Source organism: Drosophila eugracilis, unplaced genomic scaffold (genome assembly GCF_018153835.1).
Source record: "Drosophila eugracilis isolate 14026-0451.02 unplaced genomic scaffold, ASM1815383v1 contig_90, whole genome shotgun sequence".
Classification (NCBI taxonomy): Eukaryota; Metazoa; Arthropoda; class Insecta; order Diptera; family Drosophilidae; genus Drosophila; species Drosophila eugracilis.
In genome coordinates, this window is record NW_024573812.1 from 8,313,109 (window position 1) to 8,330,827 (window position 17,719).

Consider the following 17,719-nt stretch of genomic DNA (forward strand, 5'->3'; position numbering starts at 1 on the left):
CTTTTCGTTCTCTTCCAGCAAAACAAGTGACTTCTCAGCTAGAAGGAGCTTTCGACTCTTCAGGGAGCAGGGCAGAAGACAAGCAAAGAGACTACCTGTTGAGCTAATAACAAAAACACAAACTTGTTTCAAATTAATTTAAGTTGAATTAGAACAATTAGGGTACCTTTTCTAATATTTCAGAAAACAAGCTTTAGCGATCTTAATGTTGATTATTAATGTCTTATCTTATCAATAGCATCTTTATCTACCCTTTTAAAGACTTTATCAAATATTTCTTAAATAATTTATTTAATAATTCTCATTAGAACGTTTCGATTCTATAGCTTTGCGCTGTTTGCCCAGCTTTTTCTCGTCGAGCTCCTCCTTTTCCACCTTGTGAAAACTCTGCCAGCGGCCATTATCCTCCACCTCGCCCCTTTGCAGGCGGAAGAGTGTCCTCTTGTACCAACTCAGAGTGATGTCACGTCCTATGAAGCAGCCGCAGGAACTACAGTAGTGATTGACATCATGACGACCCTTCCATCGAATGGGATTGCTGAAAAGTATAGAAAATATTTGTAATAGAGAGCACGTGGTTTTGTGTGCGATTTCACTCTTAATAAATGTAAGATCATAAAAGTCAAGGAAATGAATTCAAAGATAAATAAATCACTCACAGTAATGACTGTCATAAAATTGTATTTTGGAAATGCTGCTTTAATTTGATTTGATTATGATTCTATGATAATAATCAATTGTGATACTTTTATGACCTAATTAATATCTCCTTGATTCTCCTTGAAATTAATGGATGTTCCAATTTTTGTTTTTCAATAATTTTGTTATTGTTTTAGTTATTTATTTATTTCTCTTTTGACCGATTTGTTGGCCTAACCTACCAGCAGAGGAGTACGTTTAATGAGCACACGATCTTCTGTAGGACGGTCACTGCCTCCGGCGCCACGCGTGTAATCTGTATCTCCTGGCATGCTGGGCACTCCAGCTCCTGTGGCTCGGTAGTTAGGTGACCCACCTGTGGCACCGCCGAGATGTCCCCCTCGAAGGCACTGCCATCCAGACTCTCGGTGCTGGCCATTTCGAAGCGACAGAGCAACTGACTGAAGAGCCAAGAACATTCGCATAATGTATCCCAGTATCTGCATTAGTATCTACATCACGATGAAAAAGCTAAGAGCGAGCCCAGAGAGTGGGAGAGATACACGCTTTTTGGAGGCACCGCCTGAGTGATGATCGAATAAATTCAAGTAACTTATTAAAAAATTTGACAACAGCTGCCGGTTTATTAATAGATCGCTTTTATTTCAGAGAGCTAACTAAGTGGATGACCAACTAAGTGGGACGCCAGTGGAAGCCCAAGTGACCACCGCAACGGCTGCAGAACACGCGCTTCGACTTCAGGCGACTTTGCAGACAGGAGTAGACGAATGTCAGGGCGAAGATGGGGAAGCAACTGGAAATCAACAAGGATGAGATTTAATCCTTAAAATTAGATTCTCTTTTAAGTATCCTACCAGGAAAGAGTGGACAAGAGGCAGCTCAGCTGACCCAATGCTCCTGTCATCTCCACGGTTTCCGTTTTGGAATTTTGCTGGCACAATGGGCACCGCACCTGGTAGCTACTGGGTCCAATGCTAAAGAATCGCACTTGTGGCTTGCCCGGACGATCCTCCAGCGTGATAGTGGTTGCCGCCGAATGGCTATCCCCCCCTTGGAGATCCACCTCCAGATCTGCATCCAAGTCGTTCCTACGAGACATTGCGACTGGCCAGCATTAAATACTAAACATTTTGGCAAATCCCCCAGCAGTGAAATTAAAATCAAAGAGAAATACCTGACCAAAGAGATGGGATCTAAGAGAAAGCACTGAGAGGATTTGCAGAAATCAACAAATTTTTATTTGGCACTCGGCTCTTCAGTCTCAGCGCTCGTCACTCGCCGCAAGGTCAACAAAAAAGTGCTTAAAAACTATGGAAAACAAATAAACAAATGCGGAGCACCCACTCCGGATTCCCCTTCCCCGCTGTACTCCTCTTCTCACTGTCGTTTCCATGCCCCCAAGAGGTAACCACACTTGCCACAGATGACCTTACAATCGTTGGTGGACCGTCGGGGGCAGCAGGGGTAAATGGGGAGCAGGGCAAAGCAGCTGGAAATAATAACAAAAAAATATAAGGATTAAAAAAAGGCATTTTAAGAAAATGTCTTTTGAAAAGTGCTAAAGACTTTTTTTTATTTTCTTTTAATTAAAAAATAAGATTTTAGTACAAGCATTTTAATTTAAATTTACAAAATTTGTTTAGTTTTTAGAACCTGAATTTATCTCAGTAAACCTATAATTTACTTTCCTTAAGTGTCAATGAAGAATGAGAAATTTTATTACTCAAAAAAGCATAGGAACTATTACTGGCACTGAATAATATTAAATAGTTAATAAAATAATACCAAACAAATTAGATAAATAAAAGTGTAATGTTTTTCAAGGTAAACAATCTAAGTACCACCAAAATATGAACTTTTATTCGTTTAAATTCATATTTTCAGTAGCCAGTAAAGATTTTAAAATTTTAATTAGAAGTAAATAAGAATTTGTATTTATTTCAATAAATTAAAAATTAGTTAAATGAATTAATTTATAGAAAGATAAGATTAGAATTTTATTATTTCAATTTTTAGTTTTGTATAAACTGAAATAACTTATGTTTTAGCACTCACCACATGGTCAAGAGTCGCTCCAGCCGGACTCCCTGCTCATGCAACCGCTCATGGCACTCTGGGCAGTACATCTGACGAAGGCAACTAATGTTGGTGGCCGTTGGCGGTGGTGGGGATACCTTATCGGCCAGCTGGCCTGTGGAGTTGCTCTTCCGACAAAAGTAAGTTTCCGGCTCCGAGTCCTCAGCATAGCCGTAGGGATAGCCCCTGTGAGGGGGAGTGGACAGTAGCAATTGGTCCAGAGCTTGAGCCGACTTCTGCTTAACTTGGCCGCAGTTAGGGTTCAGGTTGATCTCCACCAGATCTGCTGGAAACTCTTCGTCGTCGGGAGCTTGCAGATGGAACTTTAGCTGTCGACTCATGTTGTTGAACTGACTCGACTCGGGTTTTCTATTTGCCTATAAATTGGGTTATTTTACAATTGAAACATTGAAACCATAAAAAACATAAGTCAAACAGTTAACGTTTTGGCAAGTAGAGAACGGCAGGGGGATTTGTTAAGGGGAATGGAGAGGGGTGTTAGACAAACCAGTTGTTCATCTGTTTTGTCAAGCCCCCGGTATTTGCCTAACACTATTTTCATGGCTGTGATGTTAACGGCTGCACTTGAACGTAGATCCGACCGAGAAAAGCTTCCGCAAAGCTTCCGGCGAGTGGGTGGCATATAGAGCTTTGCAAATATAGTAAAATTAACCCCTTGAGCATCAAAATATCAGAATATCAAAATATTGAAAATAATAAATCTTTATTGTTTTAAACATTTTTATATGTTTATTAGTTATAGATTAGTTAAATTTCCAATATAAAGTTATATAATAATAAGTATAAATATTTTCATTTTCATTCGCATCTGTGAAAGGTGAATAATATTAACTAAATAATATGACTGAAGGTGTTGTTCATTAAAGTTTAAGTTCTTTGCCCTTAGATTGACTTTTCAGAATTGAATCTCTACAGATATAGCGATTGTAAGAGATTTTTTCGAATTAGGAGAACCCTTAAAAATGTAATTTAAGATAACTAGTACTAGTAGTAATAGACTCCATGGATTGAAGTAGTGGTTGTAGAGGCAGAGTAATGGCAGTGGTAGTCATCATCATCTTTTTTCAGCTACACCACAGAGCAAACCGCCGTGAGCAATCCCGACTGCATTAAGCATGTCGCGATAATCTTTTCCTGTTCCGACATTTTATCTATAGAAACCAGCTTTAAATTTAACTTTAAGGAATAGGTGCGTAAAGGAAGTTTTGTATAAATATGTAATAAAAAATATCCCAAAACTCAAACTTATGCCGAGACAGAGTAAATGTTTCACCTTTTAAACAACTCTAAGCAAACTTTGGTCAAAAATAATTTATGAACAGATTGTGGAGAAATCAACCGCGATTGAGGGGGATTTTTAGAGCGTCTTTGTATAGGAATTAGTTATCAGAAAATATGAATCTAATTGTGAAATTGAAATTGTGAATATTTCCATCTGATGTATGTGTAGGCTAATTGCTAATTATTGCTCTGACTAATGGAAACATTTAAAATCGATCTTAAATTCTTTTGGGAATATGAGATTGTGGCACGTAAATAAACGTTTTAAGAACTCGTTAAAATATATATTATTTTCTATACATTTCAAGTATCAGTGTCAACTAAATAAGAAGGAAAGCTACAATTGAGTTTCTCGACTAGCGTATACCTTAGAGTCTGTTGGGCATGTTATTAATAAAGTTGCCACCAGAAGCTAGCGCCACCTATTTGTGAAAACGGATAGGTATTATTTAACTAACCGAGCATCTTAAGCATTTCAATCATAATTTCTTCAAAACTCATTTCAGAAGCTGAATAACAAATTTAAATAAATATTATAAAAACCTGGTAAAACAAGTGAGTATTATATATTTAAAATGTAGGCTGGAAAGAAGGCATGATGATGCTATAACCGGTAGAGAATGTTATTGAAACCGGTCACGCACTTGCTAAAATGATTAAATTACAAAATAATAAGGCGAGAGAGCCCGAGTCGACAACCTGTGTTTGTTTACATTCTCCGCGAACAGTAAGTCTCTTAGCCAAATACACGTATTCCATTTTTTCCACATAGACATACGTAAAGAACTTATTCATCACCGTCATATGTGTGAAAGTGTTATCAAATAAGTGACTCATCTGTCACCTATTTAAAGGAGCATCGCTGTAGTTCACTAAATCAAGTGAACAATAAAACAGATATCCGTTTATGAGTTTCGACAGAAACCACCATTGTATAGAAGCTATCACTACGTAGCGATAAGATAGCAGCCCAACGCTAAGGCATTGCCGGATCTCCAGGTTCTGTTCGTTCTTCAGTGCAACGCCAGCCAGCAAAGCGATCGGTTCATTTTGTTGAGAGATCCAGAATAAATAAAGAATCTAGAAATATGGACAGCAAACAGCCTCCGCCGTACAGTGAGCAGCCCGGATTCACGCCCGCACAGACCTATCAGCCCGGTGGCCCCACCCAGCCACCACTGTACCCACCAATGCCTCAGCCACCGCAGTCTTCCACGGTGATCATTCAGACCACGACGACTACCAACCTGGTGCCCATCAGCAGTGGACCTACTCGCGTCCGTTGCCCCTCCTGCCACGCCGAAGTCCTGACCACCGTTAAGGCCACTCCCTCCAGCAGGACGCACTGCTGGGCCCTCATCCTGTGCCTGTTCATGTAAGTTTTATAATTAGTCATCTGACGCAATGCCAATAGCTATAAAAAGCAAATATTTAAAGAAGTAGGTCTGGAAGAAACTTTCTATGAAATCAATATTTTTGGATATATCATGGCAAATAGGTTAGAGCTTTATTTTTGCAAAAAAACAGATAATAAAAGATTTATAATCATTGGAATGAGGCCAACCATTAGAATAATAATATAAGAGTATTGTTATTCGAAATATCCCTAAATTCAACGCTGTGTAAGATATTTTATAGATCAGTTGCAATAACAGCTCGTGAATATATATTGCTTAAAGCAAAAAAGGCTACACCCATGCAACACTTGCGGCCTCTTATCGCTTGGAAAGTACAATAAGTTTTTACATAGGTATTATGTACAAGTATATGAGTCGTCGTCTGTGTAGGGGCCATACTTGAAAACCAATGTTATCTCAACTGGAACTGGAGTTGAGTCAGATAACAAAAGTGCCTGCAATGGGGCCGAAGACAAGCAAACTGGCTAAAATTGGCCCTAGGGCGTTGTACAGGCCAATAGGAATTAGTGTTCGAACTAATGAATTAATTCCCCGCACTTATCTAATCGATCTTTTTTAATCTAAATATTCACAGCTGCTGGCCGTGCGTGTGCCTTCCTTATTGCATGGACTCCTGCCAGAATGCCAACCACTACTGTCCCAACTGCAGCGCCTACATCGGCACCTACGAGAACTAACGCCTATTTATGCATATCCTACCTATAGAGAACCTTAAACATTAGCTTCATATTTAAACGAAATTTAACTGTAAATACACATTGTACGACCGTCACACATTAAACATGAGATTTAAACCGGAAAAGGGAACTGCGATGTGTTAACTTGCTTAGCCAACTTGGATTAGTTCTCTTGCAGCTTTATTCCCCGTGTAGGTCATAAAGTGGTTCAGTTATAAACTAAATTTTGGAAAGTTCAATGCCACCACTTTTTATCAGTTAGTGAAAGTATACCTGAAGGCGAATGACATTAACAGCTACTTAAGGCAGCTTAACATTTTAGATCGATGGCGATGATATACCATATGCCATTGGCAACATCTCGGTGACTATTATACAATTTTGATATTTAAGTCGCTCAACAATCATCATAGCCAAAAATAAGTTATTAATTCTACTGGCCAAAAACGGACTAATCACTCAGGTGGCTCATAAAACACTCGATTGTAACGTTCTTATGAAAGCAATATAAGATGTCTACCAAACATTTCCACAAGCCCAACCCTTCTGGCACCTAAGTTATCGTTTGGGCCATAATTAAATGGCATGGAGTTAGTGGAATCGATTAAGTGCTGCAAATGTCAACTCTTTTTATAACCCACCATCGCCATATCGTCAAAGCCGTTTGGTTCATTCAAAAAATACCTGTCGATTAGTCAGAAAAGATAACCACGCTGCGATAGAGTGGTGTTGTTATTAAATGGCTAATGATTTTCAGTTTCAGTGCATGCCCCAACGTAAACATGAACAGCACATGGGTGGGCACAGCTCCAGACACGGAAATGGTAACCGCAACTATTCAGCCAGTTAGTGGGGCTGTGGTGACCCAGATACCCATTTATACTTTGAACGAGGTGGGGACGGACGCACTTCCGCTGACTGTTGGCTGCCAGTCGATGCGGGTGAGGTGTCCGTCCTGCAAGGGTGAGGTTACCACCAGTCTGGTCACATCCCCCACCCGCAAGACCCACCTGTGCGCCTTCACCTTGTATATCTGCTGGTAAGTGGAGAGTCCACATAGTTACATATATGAGTGTACTACACCGCCATCCTTGATCCGTCAGCTGTTGGCCCTTTGTATGCTTGCCCTATTTCATCAACTACTGCAAGAGTGTTCAGCACTACTGCCCTAACTGTGGATGCCACATAGGAAGCTATGCATTTTGATGTGATTGCTTTTTTTCACTGCCAGTCAGCATTTACATGTCCAGTGTTATTAAAGACGATACGATATAGGTAAATTAATTTAAAACGAAAATATATCTTAACAAATAAATTAAATTTGGTTAATGTTTTTTAATATTTCGGAAGCATAATGGTGTAACATCATCACACCACTTTAAGTAATATTTATGTTTATAAAAAACTCAATAGAAGAATATTATCTTGAAGATAAGCGAACCATGTATACCTATGTATGCATATATCAATATCTAAATAAACAACTTTATAACGTCTTCGAATTTCGGTAATATTTATCGATATGTGAAATTCAAATAGTGATGGTTCAAGCGATATATGCAAGCGCTTGATCGTATAGTTGTCTTGCTTCCACACCGCCTCGAACGCGAAGTTCTGTTTCGATTTGTTGTTTTTGCTTCAGCGAAGTAAAGCACATGCATATCAGGAGCTTTCATTTTGAATTTTGCATTTGTCAGAGGAGCACTTAAGTTTTTTGTGCTGGATCTCTAAGTACTGCGCTATCTATAATGGACTACAAGAAAATAGACTCTCCACCGCCTTATTCGGATGACTTTGCTACCGCTCCTCCGGCAGAGATGGACTTACGGCAGTACCAGGCCCCAGCACCCCAACAGCTTTATCCACAGTTTCCACAGACATCCCAGGTAACACAAATGTCTGTACCGCCACCGGTGAACGTCGTTCATCACCAGACCACTGTTTTGGTGGACACTCCTGGGCATGGAATGGTTTGTCCGCATTGCAATGCCCGGATTCGAGTTCGAGTGGAACGCCATCCAACTGGAAAAACTTACTGCCTGGCAGCGTTCCTCTGCCTATTTCTGTAAGTACATCCATACATACATAAATTCATATGCGTATATGTACATACATATGTAAGCTACTGCAATGATAACAACACAGTTAACAAAACGAGATTTCTGGTTTTTACAAGAACCTCGATGACTGGGTGCTATTACAGTGTCCGCAGTTGTTATATATGTACATATATATACGACCAACATTTCGCGGAAAATATGATGAGCCCGATAAACAATATAGTCCGTTATTTTCTTTTTCCCCCAGTTGCTGGCCCTGCGTGTGCGCCCCTTGCTGCTGCAACTGCTGCTACAAGACTTCGCAATTCTGTCCCAACTGCAACGTCTGTTTGGGATCGTTTTGATGACGCCAGCGAAAGATGTCGCCAAATTCCCAAATGTACCCCAGTATATAACCACATATGTACATATGCATATACTTAGACTCCGATGAAGTGGTGTCTTTATCATACTAACACTTACCATATATGTTCATATATCTACAAAAAAAAAAAATGTACTTACATATAATCTTCAACGGAATTGGCTTTCCGTTTGCGAAACTGAAAGAGAAAAATGATAAACAAATAAAGCTTTGCTGAGAGTAACAATTTACGGGACTCCCAGAAATTGAATTTTCTTTGTTTGCATGTGTGTTTCTTCAGATCTGGCAACATTGGCGGGAAACGTCAAATGGATTTTTAAGCAGTACTACAAAATGGTAGGAACTTATTACCGGGCGCTCCGCATGATTGCAATTACGCCTTAGTACATCAGAAACGTCGCCATAGCAATATAAATTGATCATTAAAAATCAAATTCCTCAGTTATTTAAGTAAAAACAGTAAAACAATTTATTAAAATTTTCTTTTTTTCGTTCACTGTTTTAAACTTTAAGTACTTTGCTTAAAAATAAAAGTAATATTAATGAACAAAAAATGGCAATTTAAATCGCTTATTTAAATTATTTTTTGCCAATTATTTCCTAAAATTTTTAAATCGTTTAAAACATTATATACTTTATTACATAAAGTAATTAGAAATGTATTAAAATTATTCGAAACCACAAAAGAAAGAAATTGATACTTAGTTTACTTACAAACATACATATATCATGTCATATTTTTAGGTAAGATGGCAGCTTTTGCAACACGTGTGTTTTTGGCTAAACAAATTTTTTGATAAAGCTATTTATTTAATCATTTATTTATCTAAAGTTAAAAATTAGTTTAAAAATGAAAGCCATCATAGGGTTAGAAGCAAGAGCAGCTAATGCCTTCTGCCCGCAGCGAAATTTAGTCATTCATTCATTTAATTATAATTCAGGAATAACATTAGCAAACGTGACTAGTAAAAACATTCTAAGAAAGGGCTATGATTTTAAATTTGTTTTTCATACTTCAAATTCTATTACTAATTCTTTATTCGAAAGTTTAGAAATTATAACTCATAGGTTGATGGTAGGGGGATATAGTATGGTGTTGCTAAAATTCTGGCCGCACAACATTTCTGAACCTTCAGCAGAGAGCAATAAGTTTTAAGTTTTCGCAAAATTCGAGTTACACATACATATCTTTGGCGACGTGACCCTAGGCAGGCACGATGGCAGGTGGCCCTGGAATGATTTGTCCATATTGCAACGCCCATATTCGCGTTCGAGTGAAACGCCATGCAACTGGAAAGACTTACTGTCTGGCGTTCATCTTCCTTTTTGTGTAAGTACAAAGATACATACATATGTACATACATTGAAATTCCTATATGGACATATGTAAGCTACTTACCGCTATGAGTGCAATGATAACAGCACAGTTAACAGAAGGAGATTGTTATAAGATCCTCGCCGACTGAGTGCTTTTACTGTGTCTTCAGTTGTTTTGTAGATATGTACATATATATGTATGTATACATTTCCCGGAAAATATTATGAGAAATTTCCGATTGTGACCGATAAAAAATATGTCCATTCTCTTTCTCTTTTCCCCCAGCTGCTGTCCCTGCGTCTGCGCCCCTTGCTGTTGCAAATGCTGCTACAAGATTTCGCAATTCTGTCCCAACTGCAAAGCCTGTTTGGGATCATTTTGATAAAGCCAGCGAAAACAGTCGACAAATCGACGATTCATATCTACGCATGTACATACATCTTACATACATATGTATGTTACTAAGTATATCCCTGCAAGGAGCTTAAACCGCCTTTGTAATCACCAATTGGAATCCCTTATAACATGAATACGATAGTTTCGGAAAAGAATAACTTAAAAATGGTATAAATAGCTGAATAGGATTTAATTGGCTCTGACGAGGCGAGCCACTTAATAAAAAGCATGTGTCGGCGCTTACAAGCTTCCATTAAGGCCAACGAAGGAACAATCAAATATTAAAATCTTTGGAATTGTTGGTTTTTTTCAATATTTTATGAATTGTACGAATAATTTTTGCACGTAAAAAATGACTTTTTTGTGTTATTTATTTTTATAACTTTTTAATTTTATGTTTAAAGTATATGTATGCTCGAAATGTATATCTTTCATGTGAGATATTACATTTTAATTTCCGTTACATATTTCCAAGATATTAAAGAATAAGGATATTTATGTACATACATACATACATATGTTCTTAGACTCCCATGAAGTTGGGTCTTTATCTTACTAACACTTATATACATACTTATATATATCTACAAGAAAATTTACATATGTATGTACAAATGTATGTATAATCTTTAATCGACTTGACTTGACTTGACTTGCTGAGAGTACCAATTTCCGGGACTCCCAAAAATTCGATTTCCTTCTTCACAAGTTTTATTGCTTGTGAGTTTCTGCGGATCTAGCAACATTGAAGGAAATTAATTGTGGGATTTGTAAGCAGTTATATGTTCGATATTTTTTACACATTTAAATTAGTTTTTGTTAGTTTTATTTCCACAAAGTTTAAAATCTTTTATTAAATATGGTGAATGTAAAGTGATTCGAATTATCTTAAATCTTTTCCAAACTACAGTGCAGGGATTTAGTCTTAGAAATTGATATATTACATATGTACTTGGTATATCATTTAATTCATGTCATATCTTAAAGTAAGATTACAGATTTTATCACATACGAGTTGTGGGCTCACCACATTTTTTAATTACTATTTAAAACAGAAGCCTGACATTTTGAATTTAAAAGGTATGTTTTTAATAAGTTGGAAAAAATTATAACTTATAGGTTCAGGATGAATTTTGGAAATATAAAATTGTTGTACAACGTTTATGTTTAAAGGGTTATTTATAAACTTTCCCAAAAAGCTTAGTTTCAACTTTTCAATCAACTTTATCGTAAAGCAAGTTATCTTAAATATCAAAACAAATATATACATATGTACATATGTATATAACTTCACTGCTCGCCATATCCTTCGTTCATGTTATTCTATTCCAAAAAGTAATTTTGGCTATTTTGATAATAACTTGTTAAAAAATCTTCAAATTTTAACGGTATAAGTTTTTGGTTTCAAAAATATGTCAATGAAAATCTGATTATATATAGTAAAACAGGCATAGAAACAACGGTCAAGTGCAAAGTTTCAAGGGTTTTTATCGTTTCGGCTTTAATCTGATTTCATCAGCGAAATTTGTGCAGCGCAGGACAAAACTCTTGCAACATGTTGTTAGGAAACATGTTGTTAGGCAACATGTTGCAGGTACATTTTCTGAGTAAATCGGTTAAAGTTTAAATTAAACGGAATTTTATTATAATATATAGTTTTAACTGGCATAAGGTATTTTTTTTAATGGAGCAACTGGTACGAAAATGATAACTAATACCATTAGATTGCCGCGTGAATACTTCTGACTCTGCCAAAGATAGCAACCCTGGTGGAGGATATAGTGTGGCGTCGCTAAAATTCTGGCCGCACAACACTTCTGAACCTCTAGCAGTGCGCAGTAGGTTTTGAGTTCTCCGCGAAATTCGAGTTGCATATACAAAGAGTTGTTTTGACGACGTAGACGAGACAGTGTGAGTATGCCGGCAATAAACGGCAATGGATTTTCAAACTCAAGTGCAAGCAATTACTATACTAATATTAAGTAATTGAGTGAAATGTAAAAATTAATGGGTAAATAGAAAAATACCATAATAGTCAAATAGTTGGCGCACCTCGAGAATTATTTTGGGGAAAAGTGATAGGGTGCACGCAGGATGGCAGGTGGATACCAGGCGCGTTAATCACTGGCGCCGGACACACCCTCAGCTTAATGATGATATTATGACATGGTCGGAGCCAGTGTGAATATAAATAGATTGTCTTGATTTAGGGGCAGGGTCTCGACGCGTAAACAAAAGTGGCAAGTACCACCCAGACGAACGGAGAGATAGAGATGGTTGTTGGTCTTGGGGTGAGTTTTGGGCAAGGCCAGAGACGCTTTCGCGATGACGACATCGGCAGACAGCTTGCCACATGGCATTCCATACTTTCGGTTTCTGTGGCTCTTGAAAATGACCTCACACACATTAGGCATACAACCCAAAAAGAAATTATTGGGAGGGGGATGTGGTGGAACAATCAACAGCAGATAAGGCTGATCAGAGCTTGTTTTTTGCATGGCAAGTGTGCAATTAAATTCTCCATCAAACAACCAATTTAATGCTCATTCCCCAATGGCACGCGAAGTTTTCAAGGTCTTTTTTTTTTTTAAAAAAAAAAGGGTTATTAAAATTTCCTGGTTGTTTTTTTCTGCAGTTCAACTAGCAAGATGTCCACCCCCGTTGGTCCGGAGCCATGCAACGTGATCTGCCCAAGTTGCCGCCAACAGGTGACCACCAAAATAGAGCCGAAGTCCACCACCAAGACTCACATAATAGCTCTTATTATGTGCCTCACCTGGTTAGCCAAGTCAACCATTAGCTTTACTGTTTCATTTTAATGACTTTCTCTATCGTTTAGTTTGTGGCCCTGTGCCTGCTGCCTCTACTGCACTCAATGTGCCCGGAATTCTGACCACCACTGCCCATCTTGCAACACCTTCATTGGCACCTACGAGCGTTAGGAAAGCTACGCCGGAAATCCTTGCTTTTCCGTGGTCTGCAGCCAGCAGCCGTGTCGAAATGCTAACCAAAATATTATCCGTATTCGTTTGACTCCTCTCTCACTTTTTTAATACGCAATATTTTGAGAACACGCAAAACATTGTAGTACCGAATTAAGCTTTTGTATCGTGGCACATAAATAAAATGATTCAAGAAAGAAAACGAGTGGTTTTCCTTTGGGGGTTGGTTTTGCTTTAAGAAAAATCTGAGGAATGTGCTACGCTTTAAATAAATGTATATAAATATGTTTATAGAAATATGTACAAATATTTCATCATTTGAAAACTGGAGTTCATTTAGACTTATAACGATGGGTGGCTTGCGTCTATATATGAGTTATATAACTTCTTAGTTTAAAAATATCGCTTAATACGTCTTAGTTTAATTTATCCCTTACTATTTAATATCCCCTAAGTGCAGCCTTATAGTTGTAAGTTAGTTATAATGTCAGCTCATTTTTTACAGGCCTCGTGACTCATTCAGTAAGGGACGTTTAATAGTTCATTAGGGAAAAGGACACTAACAGGATAGGTCGGAACAATATAAGTAAATGTATCTCCTGAATTAAATAGAAAATAGAACTATAGCTACTAAGATATTTAAATAAATTTAATTTAATATACGGAATTATAAAACCAAAAGGATAAGCCTATAGTTGGTTGGGTTAGAGCATCTAGTTCGTTGGTGTACTTTGTTAGTTTTTTACCAAATCATCGCTCTCAATCGAATGAAAGCTAATGACTTGAATTTTATAGAAAACTAGCTGTTAAGCTTTCAAAAGCAAAAATATATATTAAAATGATTAAAATTGTTTAGTGTCAAAAGAGTAGCCTTAGAATGTTAAACCTTGATAAAGGTTTGATTTCGCCCACACGCTTCCTGCATATGAATGTTGATAGAGACACTCATGACGCAGAGCATTTGCCGGCCATAACTTAATATACCACCACAATCGCTAGATGGGAAGAACCGAAAGCCAAGCAATCAAGAGGCCCTGTGTATAGAGCTCACATCAGTCGCTAGCCTGAATTCGAACGCGTAGCACCTCGGTCGGGAAAGAAAAAAGAAAAAATAAAAGGAAAACATGGAGAAGAATTTTTCCTACGACTATCAGCAGCCTCAGGGCCCTGCTGCTCCGCCCAGCTATGACAACACTCAGCAGGTCTATCCCAACATTAACCAGCCACAGCCGATTATGACACAACCTCAGATTATGCAAGGTAATTAAATCTATATTTTTCTAATAATTAAAACTTAGATGCAGACTTCATAAATTATATTGATATAAATAAGGAGAATGTTGAGGCATTTTCACAAATAAATGTTCGAGACAAAAGTGAATATACATATATATAAAAGAATATTCGTGTTTGTTTATTCGTGTTTTAGGCGCAAATATGAACTATCAATAATAAGATTTGTGTTTTAAGTGTTAATAATACAAAAATGTTAAAAAAAGTAAAGTATGTTCAAAATAGGAAAGAAAACTTATTAGAAAGCCAACAAAATTGTACCAAAAAGTTTTAGTTTTTAACATCTTAAATAGATTTAATATAGATACTAACGAGCTGGATTTTTCAGCACCTCCTAATGTATTGGGTGGGGTTCCATCCATGGCCACCTGTCCGAGCTGCGGAGTCCGTAGGCAAACGAAAGTCGAATTCGAGCCCAGTACCAAGACCCATTTGCTGGCTCTTCTAATCTGTATGCTTGGGTAAGTTCTTTTAATCACATTAAAATTCTTTTCTTAACTAATAAAAATCCTGTATCCTGTAGGGGCATTTGCTGCTGCTGCATTCCATATTGCACCGACTCCTGCCAGTCGGCCAAACACACCTGCAGTAGCTGTGGCGCCTATGTGGGCACATACAAGAACTAGGAATGTTAGAACCCGAAACCAAATATAAATTCAAAGAAACTTTAAATTTCCCAAAATATATACAACTATGATGTCATTCAAATATGCTCGGACGAGGTCATGCATTCCTAATAGATTTTCACCACCTCTTTATCGATGTTTGGATACAGATTTTGCGCACCGACATAGCATTTGTAAAGCATAATTTTAAATTCGAATTGAAATAAATAAACAAACTCAAAAACAATTCTTCCATTAACATGGCGCTTTGGGGAATACAAAATCGGTCGGAAGTTTAATACAAAAATCTGATTAAAAATATATTTTAATCACTAATCAAAAGTTTTTTACTGGAATAAACTGGCTATGTATAGCCATAAATGCAGTTTCTTTCTTCAATTTTTCTACATTTGTGCAAGCAATAAATTGTATATTGATTAGCAGGGACTGCAACTGGTAATAAAAATAAATAAATAAAACTTATCGCTAGCTCTTCTTGGAATTCTGTCCCAGCAACTTGTTATATATAAAATAAAGTGAGCTGTGGTATAATCTATAATTTCATAGGGTCAGATGGAAGCCATTTCAAATGATTAGTTTGTTTTATAGAGACTTTATTAAACACTTCTTAAGTCAATAAGCTCATTTATGGACTTTGTAATATCTTTCTAGCTTAATGAAGAACCAATAATAAAATTCCTTGAAATTGTGTCGCTTCTACATAGAGAAACAATCCCTGGTTCGACTTAAATCGTATAAAGGTTCATATTCAGAAATGTGTTTTTTCTATGAAATGATAAAGCTCGGCAGATAATGCATTTATAAACATGAACTGAATTGAAATTCTCAGAATAAATAGACTTATCAGCAGAGCTTGGATTTCTTCGAATTAATCTCTGAACCCATGCTAAACGGGTCTTAAGCTTGTGCTGGGATTTAAATTCCGTAATAAAAGTATTTCTAAATATAAAATTCATTTCTTTTACCAAATAGTTTTTGCTTTTCTTTTGCTTCTATATTCAATATTGATTCATTCATTTTAACTACTTTTCCTCTTTGGAGATTTTACACATATAGTTAGAATTATTCAAAGCACCAAGGCGAAACCTATCAAAAACAAGTTCAATTGATTGCTTACTGCTAATCCCCTTAGTTAGTTATAAAACTATTATAAGCGTTTCTAACAAGATGATTTCCATAAACTAGAAGCATTGCAACAAGAACAAGTTGTGAAATCCCACAGATGAGTCAATAACAAAAGACAAATCTACGCCTTGGTCCAGAATTAACTCATGATAACGCCAAACGATGACTAACCGACTTCCGATTGTAAACCATTTTATTATCATTGCTATTAGTTTAGAAAATATAGCATTCAGCTCTGTATCTGAACAGTCAAACTGCGAACATACTAAGGCGATTTTCAATCTTCAAAAGCAAATTTACAAATCCATCCATCCACATGGGTTATTTCACCATTTGGGATGATTCAACCGCCAGCATTACAATTGCCAGCAGTGCAGAAAACTTGCAACGCGCATCCAGTTCAGTGTAGAGCTGATTGCTGAGCTCAGCAGACATCAGTATAATATGGACTCCAACAGTGAATCTGAGGATCAGGGGGGATCCCAAAGTATACCCACTCCTCCTCCCCTTCCTCAACCGCCACAAATATATCAAACCCCTCAAAAGAAAGAAGATTTTGTGAAGCCTGAGAATTGTTACAGCTGCCAAGAAGCAAACGCAAGGGACACACTGAGCCATTACGACTACGAAAGATTTAAATGCCGCAGAGTATGTGTTAGAAGATACTGGTAACTATTTCTGTTTCCTTTAATTACAATTTTTTTGAATATGTTTTTATATTTTCTCAGCGAAAATTGTTCATCAAGGGAAACTCGCCGTTCTTCAGATAAGAAACTTAATAAATTGAACGAAGGATCACATTTAAATATGTAAAAGAAAACAGTTTGTTATCTTATTAAACACAATATTAAATGTATTTCTTTATTTTGTGCCTAGAAGGCGTCAAATTAGAGAATATGAAGATCCAAAACCAGAGGATTACGAAAGGAGACGTACTCGTCCTCCCCTTCCTGAACCACAAATATATCAAACCCCTCAAAAGAATGAAGATTTTGTGAAGCCTGAGAATTGTTACAGCTGCCAAGAAGCAAACGCAAGGGACACACTGAGCCATTACGACTACGAAAGATTTAACTGCCGCAGAGTATGTGTTAGAAGATACTGGTAACTATTTCTGTTTCCTTTTATTACTACTTTTTAAATATGTTTTCATAATTTCTCAGCAAAAATTGTTCATTGAAGCAATCTCGCCGTTCTTCAGATAAGAAACTTAATACATTTTTCCAGCGAAAACTATCATTGGAGGAAACTTATTAGATTTAAAAGACCGCATTTAAATATGTAAAAAATAACAGTTTGTCAAATTCAACACAGAAATAAATGCATTTTTTATTTTCCAACTATTTGGAAAATTTAAACAATCACTAATGTTCTTTTATTAAAAGAGCGTTGCCCTTAGCTCTAGTTTTTCGCAGAGGAAGCTCTCTTCGGAATTATGTTGCGTTGATTGCAAGAGAACGCG

The 17,719-nt window shown here is 37.0% G+C and overlaps 9 protein-coding genes across 10 annotated transcripts; 6 read left to right on the forward strand and 3 right to left on the reverse strand.

Moving 5' to 3' along the window:
• Nucleotides 1–272: 272 nt before the first annotated feature.
• LOC108112426 lies at nt 273–1,078 on the reverse strand. Its single transcript, XM_017222269.1, has 2 exons — nt 882–1,078; nt 273–538 (listed from the first exon to the last, which is right to left on the reverse strand). The coding sequence occupies exons 1-2, from the start codon at nt 1,076–1,078 to the stop codon at nt 292–294; spliced, it is 444 nt and encodes a 147-aa protein (XP_017077758.1). The 3' UTR covers nt 273–291.
• Nucleotides 1,079–1,281: 203 nt separating this feature from the next.
• LOC108112297 lies at nt 1,282–1,759 on the reverse strand. Its single transcript, XM_017222121.2, has 2 exons — nt 1,515–1,759; nt 1,282–1,453 (listed from the first exon to the last, which is right to left on the reverse strand). Exons 1-2 carry the CDS (start codon nt 1,757–1,759, stop codon nt 1,333–1,335), a joined length of 366 nt encoding a protein of 121 aa, XP_017077610.1. The 3' UTR covers nt 1,282–1,332.
• Nucleotides 1,760–2,037: 278 nt separating this feature from the next.
• On the reverse strand, nt 2,038–3,178 carry LOC108112295. Its single transcript, XM_017222120.2, has 2 exons — nt 2,716–3,178; nt 2,038–2,149 (listed from the first exon to the last, which is right to left on the reverse strand). Exons 1-2 carry the CDS (start codon nt 3,075–3,077, stop codon nt 2,038–2,040), a joined length of 474 nt encoding a protein of 157 aa, XP_017077609.1. The 5' UTR covers nt 3,078–3,178.
• A 1,870-nt stretch (nt 3,179–5,048) lies between these two features.
• Nucleotides 5,049–6,258, forward strand: LOC108112309 (lipopolysaccharide-induced tumor necrosis factor-alpha factor homolog). Its single transcript, XM_017222134.2, has 2 exons — nt 5,049–5,413; nt 6,031–6,258. The coding sequence occupies exons 1-2, from the start codon at nt 5,127–5,129 to the stop codon at nt 6,131–6,133; spliced, it is 390 nt and encodes a 129-aa protein (XP_017077623.1). The 5' UTR covers nt 5,049–5,126; the 3' UTR covers nt 6,134–6,258.
• A 639-nt stretch (nt 6,259–6,897) lies between these two features.
• LOC108112444 (lipopolysaccharide-induced tumor necrosis factor-alpha factor homolog) lies at nt 6,898–7,569 on the forward strand. Its single transcript, XM_017222291.1, has 2 exons — nt 6,898–7,172; nt 7,237–7,569. The coding sequence occupies exons 1-2, from the start codon at nt 6,916–6,918 to the stop codon at nt 7,337–7,339; spliced, it is 360 nt and encodes a 119-aa protein (XP_017077780.1). The 5' UTR covers nt 6,898–6,915; the 3' UTR covers nt 7,340–7,569.
• A 185-nt stretch (nt 7,570–7,754) lies between these two features.
• On the forward strand, nt 7,755–8,807 carry LOC108112298 (lipopolysaccharide-induced tumor necrosis factor-alpha factor homolog). Its single transcript, XM_017222122.2, has 2 exons — nt 7,755–8,198; nt 8,441–8,807. Exons 1-2 carry the CDS (start codon nt 7,882–7,884, stop codon nt 8,535–8,537), a joined length of 414 nt encoding a protein of 137 aa, XP_017077611.1. The 5' UTR covers nt 7,755–7,881; the 3' UTR covers nt 8,538–8,807.
• Nucleotides 8,808–12,094: 3,287 nt separating this feature from the next.
• On the forward strand, nt 12,095–13,415 carry LOC108112315 (lipopolysaccharide-induced tumor necrosis factor-alpha factor homolog). The gene is made up of 3 exons (XM_017222142.2): nt 12,095–12,182; nt 12,907–13,050; nt 13,111–13,415. Exons 2-3 carry the CDS (start codon nt 12,920–12,922, stop codon nt 13,211–13,213), a joined length of 234 nt encoding a protein of 77 aa, XP_017077631.1. The 5' UTR covers nt 12,095–12,182; nt 12,907–12,919; the 3' UTR covers nt 13,214–13,415.
• Nucleotides 13,416–14,249: 834 nt separating this feature from the next.
• On the forward strand, nt 14,250–15,358 carry LOC108112248 (lipopolysaccharide-induced tumor necrosis factor-alpha factor homolog). Its single transcript, XM_017222070.1, has 3 exons — nt 14,250–14,473; nt 14,835–14,967; nt 15,030–15,358. The coding sequence occupies exons 1-3, from the start codon at nt 14,338–14,340 to the stop codon at nt 15,130–15,132; spliced, it is 372 nt and encodes a 123-aa protein (XP_017077559.1). The 5' UTR covers nt 14,250–14,337; the 3' UTR covers nt 15,133–15,358.
• A 1,265-nt stretch (nt 15,359–16,623) lies between these two features.
• LOC108112394 lies at nt 16,624–17,605 on the forward strand. Of its 2 annotated transcripts, none has more exons than XM_017222236.1 (4): nt 16,624–16,925; nt 16,986–17,066; nt 17,137–17,361; nt 17,421–17,605. In XM_017222236.1, the coding sequence occupies exons 1-4, from the start codon at nt 16,702–16,704 to the stop codon at nt 17,512–17,514; spliced, it is 624 nt and encodes a 207-aa protein (XP_017077725.1). In that variant the 5' UTR covers nt 16,624–16,701; the 3' UTR covers nt 17,515–17,605. The 2 variants fall into 2 exon arrangements, with proteins under 2 accessions (XP_017077725.1, XP_017077724.1); XM_017222235.1 differs by having other exon boundaries at nt 16,625–16,925; nt 17,134–17,361; nt 17,421–17,604.
• Nucleotides 17,606–17,719: the final 114 nt, after the last annotated feature.

Bases quoted from the DNA above. Each gene is read 5' to 3' on its own strand.
- LOC108112426 (XM_017222269.1), bottom strand. From the start codon at position 1,078: ATGGCCAGCACCGAGAGTCTGGATGGCAGTGCCTTCGAGGGGGACATC. The intron at 539-881 runs GTAGGTTAGGCC...TATACTTTTCAG, and splicing joins TTAAACGTACTCCTCTGCTG to CAATCCCATTCGATGGAAGG.
- LOC108112297 (XM_017222121.2), bottom strand. From the start codon at position 1,759: ATGTCTCGTAGGAACGACTTGGATGCAGATCTGGAGGTGGATCTCCAA. The intron at 1,454-1,514 runs GTAGGATACTTA...GTTGATTTCCAG, and splicing joins CTCTTGTCCACTCTTTCCTG to TTGCTTCCCCATCTTCGCCC.
- LOC108112295 (XM_017222120.2), bottom strand. From the start codon at position 3,077: ATGAGTCGACAGCTAAAGTTCCATCTGCAAGCTCCCGACGACGAAGAG. The intron at 2,150-2,715 runs GTGAGTGCTAAA...TATTATTTCCAG, and splicing joins GAGCGACTCTTGACCATGTG to CTGCTTTGCCCTGCTCCCCA.
- LOC108112309 (XM_017222134.2), top strand. From the start codon at position 5,127: ATGGACAGCAAACAGCCTCCGCCGTACAGTGAGCAGCCCGGATTCACG. The intron at 5,414-6,030 runs GTAAGTTTTATA...AAATATTCACAG, and splicing joins CTCATCCTGTGCCTGTTCAT to CTGCTGGCCGTGCGTGTGCC.
- LOC108112444 (XM_017222291.1), top strand. From the start codon at position 6,916: ATGAACAGCACATGGGTGGGCACAGCTCCAGACACGGAAATGGTAACC. The intron at 7,173-7,236 runs GTAAGTGGAGAG...TTGATCCGTCAG, and splicing joins TTCACCTTGTATATCTGCTG to CTGTTGGCCCTTTGTATGCT.
- LOC108112298 (XM_017222122.2), top strand. From the start codon at position 7,882: ATGGACTACAAGAAAATAGACTCTCCACCGCCTTATTCGGATGACTTT. The intron at 8,199-8,440 runs GTAAGTACATCC...TTTTTCCCCCAG, and splicing joins GCGTTCCTCTGCCTATTTCT to TTGCTGGCCCTGCGTGTGCG.
- LOC108112315 (XM_017222142.2), top strand. From the start codon at position 12,920: ATGTCCACCCCCGTTGGTCCGGAGCCATGCAACGTGATCTGCCCAAGT. The intron at 13,051-13,110 runs GTTAGCCAAGTC...TCTATCGTTTAG, and splicing joins CTTATTATGTGCCTCACCTG to TTTGTGGCCCTGTGCCTGCT.
- LOC108112248 (XM_017222070.1), top strand. From the start codon at position 14,338: ATGGAGAAGAATTTTTCCTACGACTATCAGCAGCCTCAGGGCCCTGCT. The intron at 14,474-14,834 runs GTAATTAAATCT...TGGATTTTTCAG, and splicing joins ACAACCTCAGATTATGCAAG to CACCTCCTAATGTATTGGGT. The intron at 14,968-15,029 runs GTAAGTTCTTTT...TGTATCCTGTAG, and splicing joins CTTCTAATCTGTATGCTTGG to GGGCATTTGCTGCTGCTGCA.
- LOC108112394 (XM_017222235.1), top strand. From the start codon at position 16,702: ATGGACTCCAACAGTGAATCTGAGGATCAGGGGGGATCCCAAAGTATA. The intron at 17,067-17,133 runs GTAAAAGAAAAC...TTTTGTGCCTAG, and splicing joins GAAGGATCACATTTAAATAT to AAGGCGTCAAATTAGAGAAT. The intron at 17,362-17,420 runs GTAACTATTTCT...ATAATTTCTCAG, and splicing joins GTATGTGTTAGAAGATACTG to CAAAAATTGTTCATTGAAGC.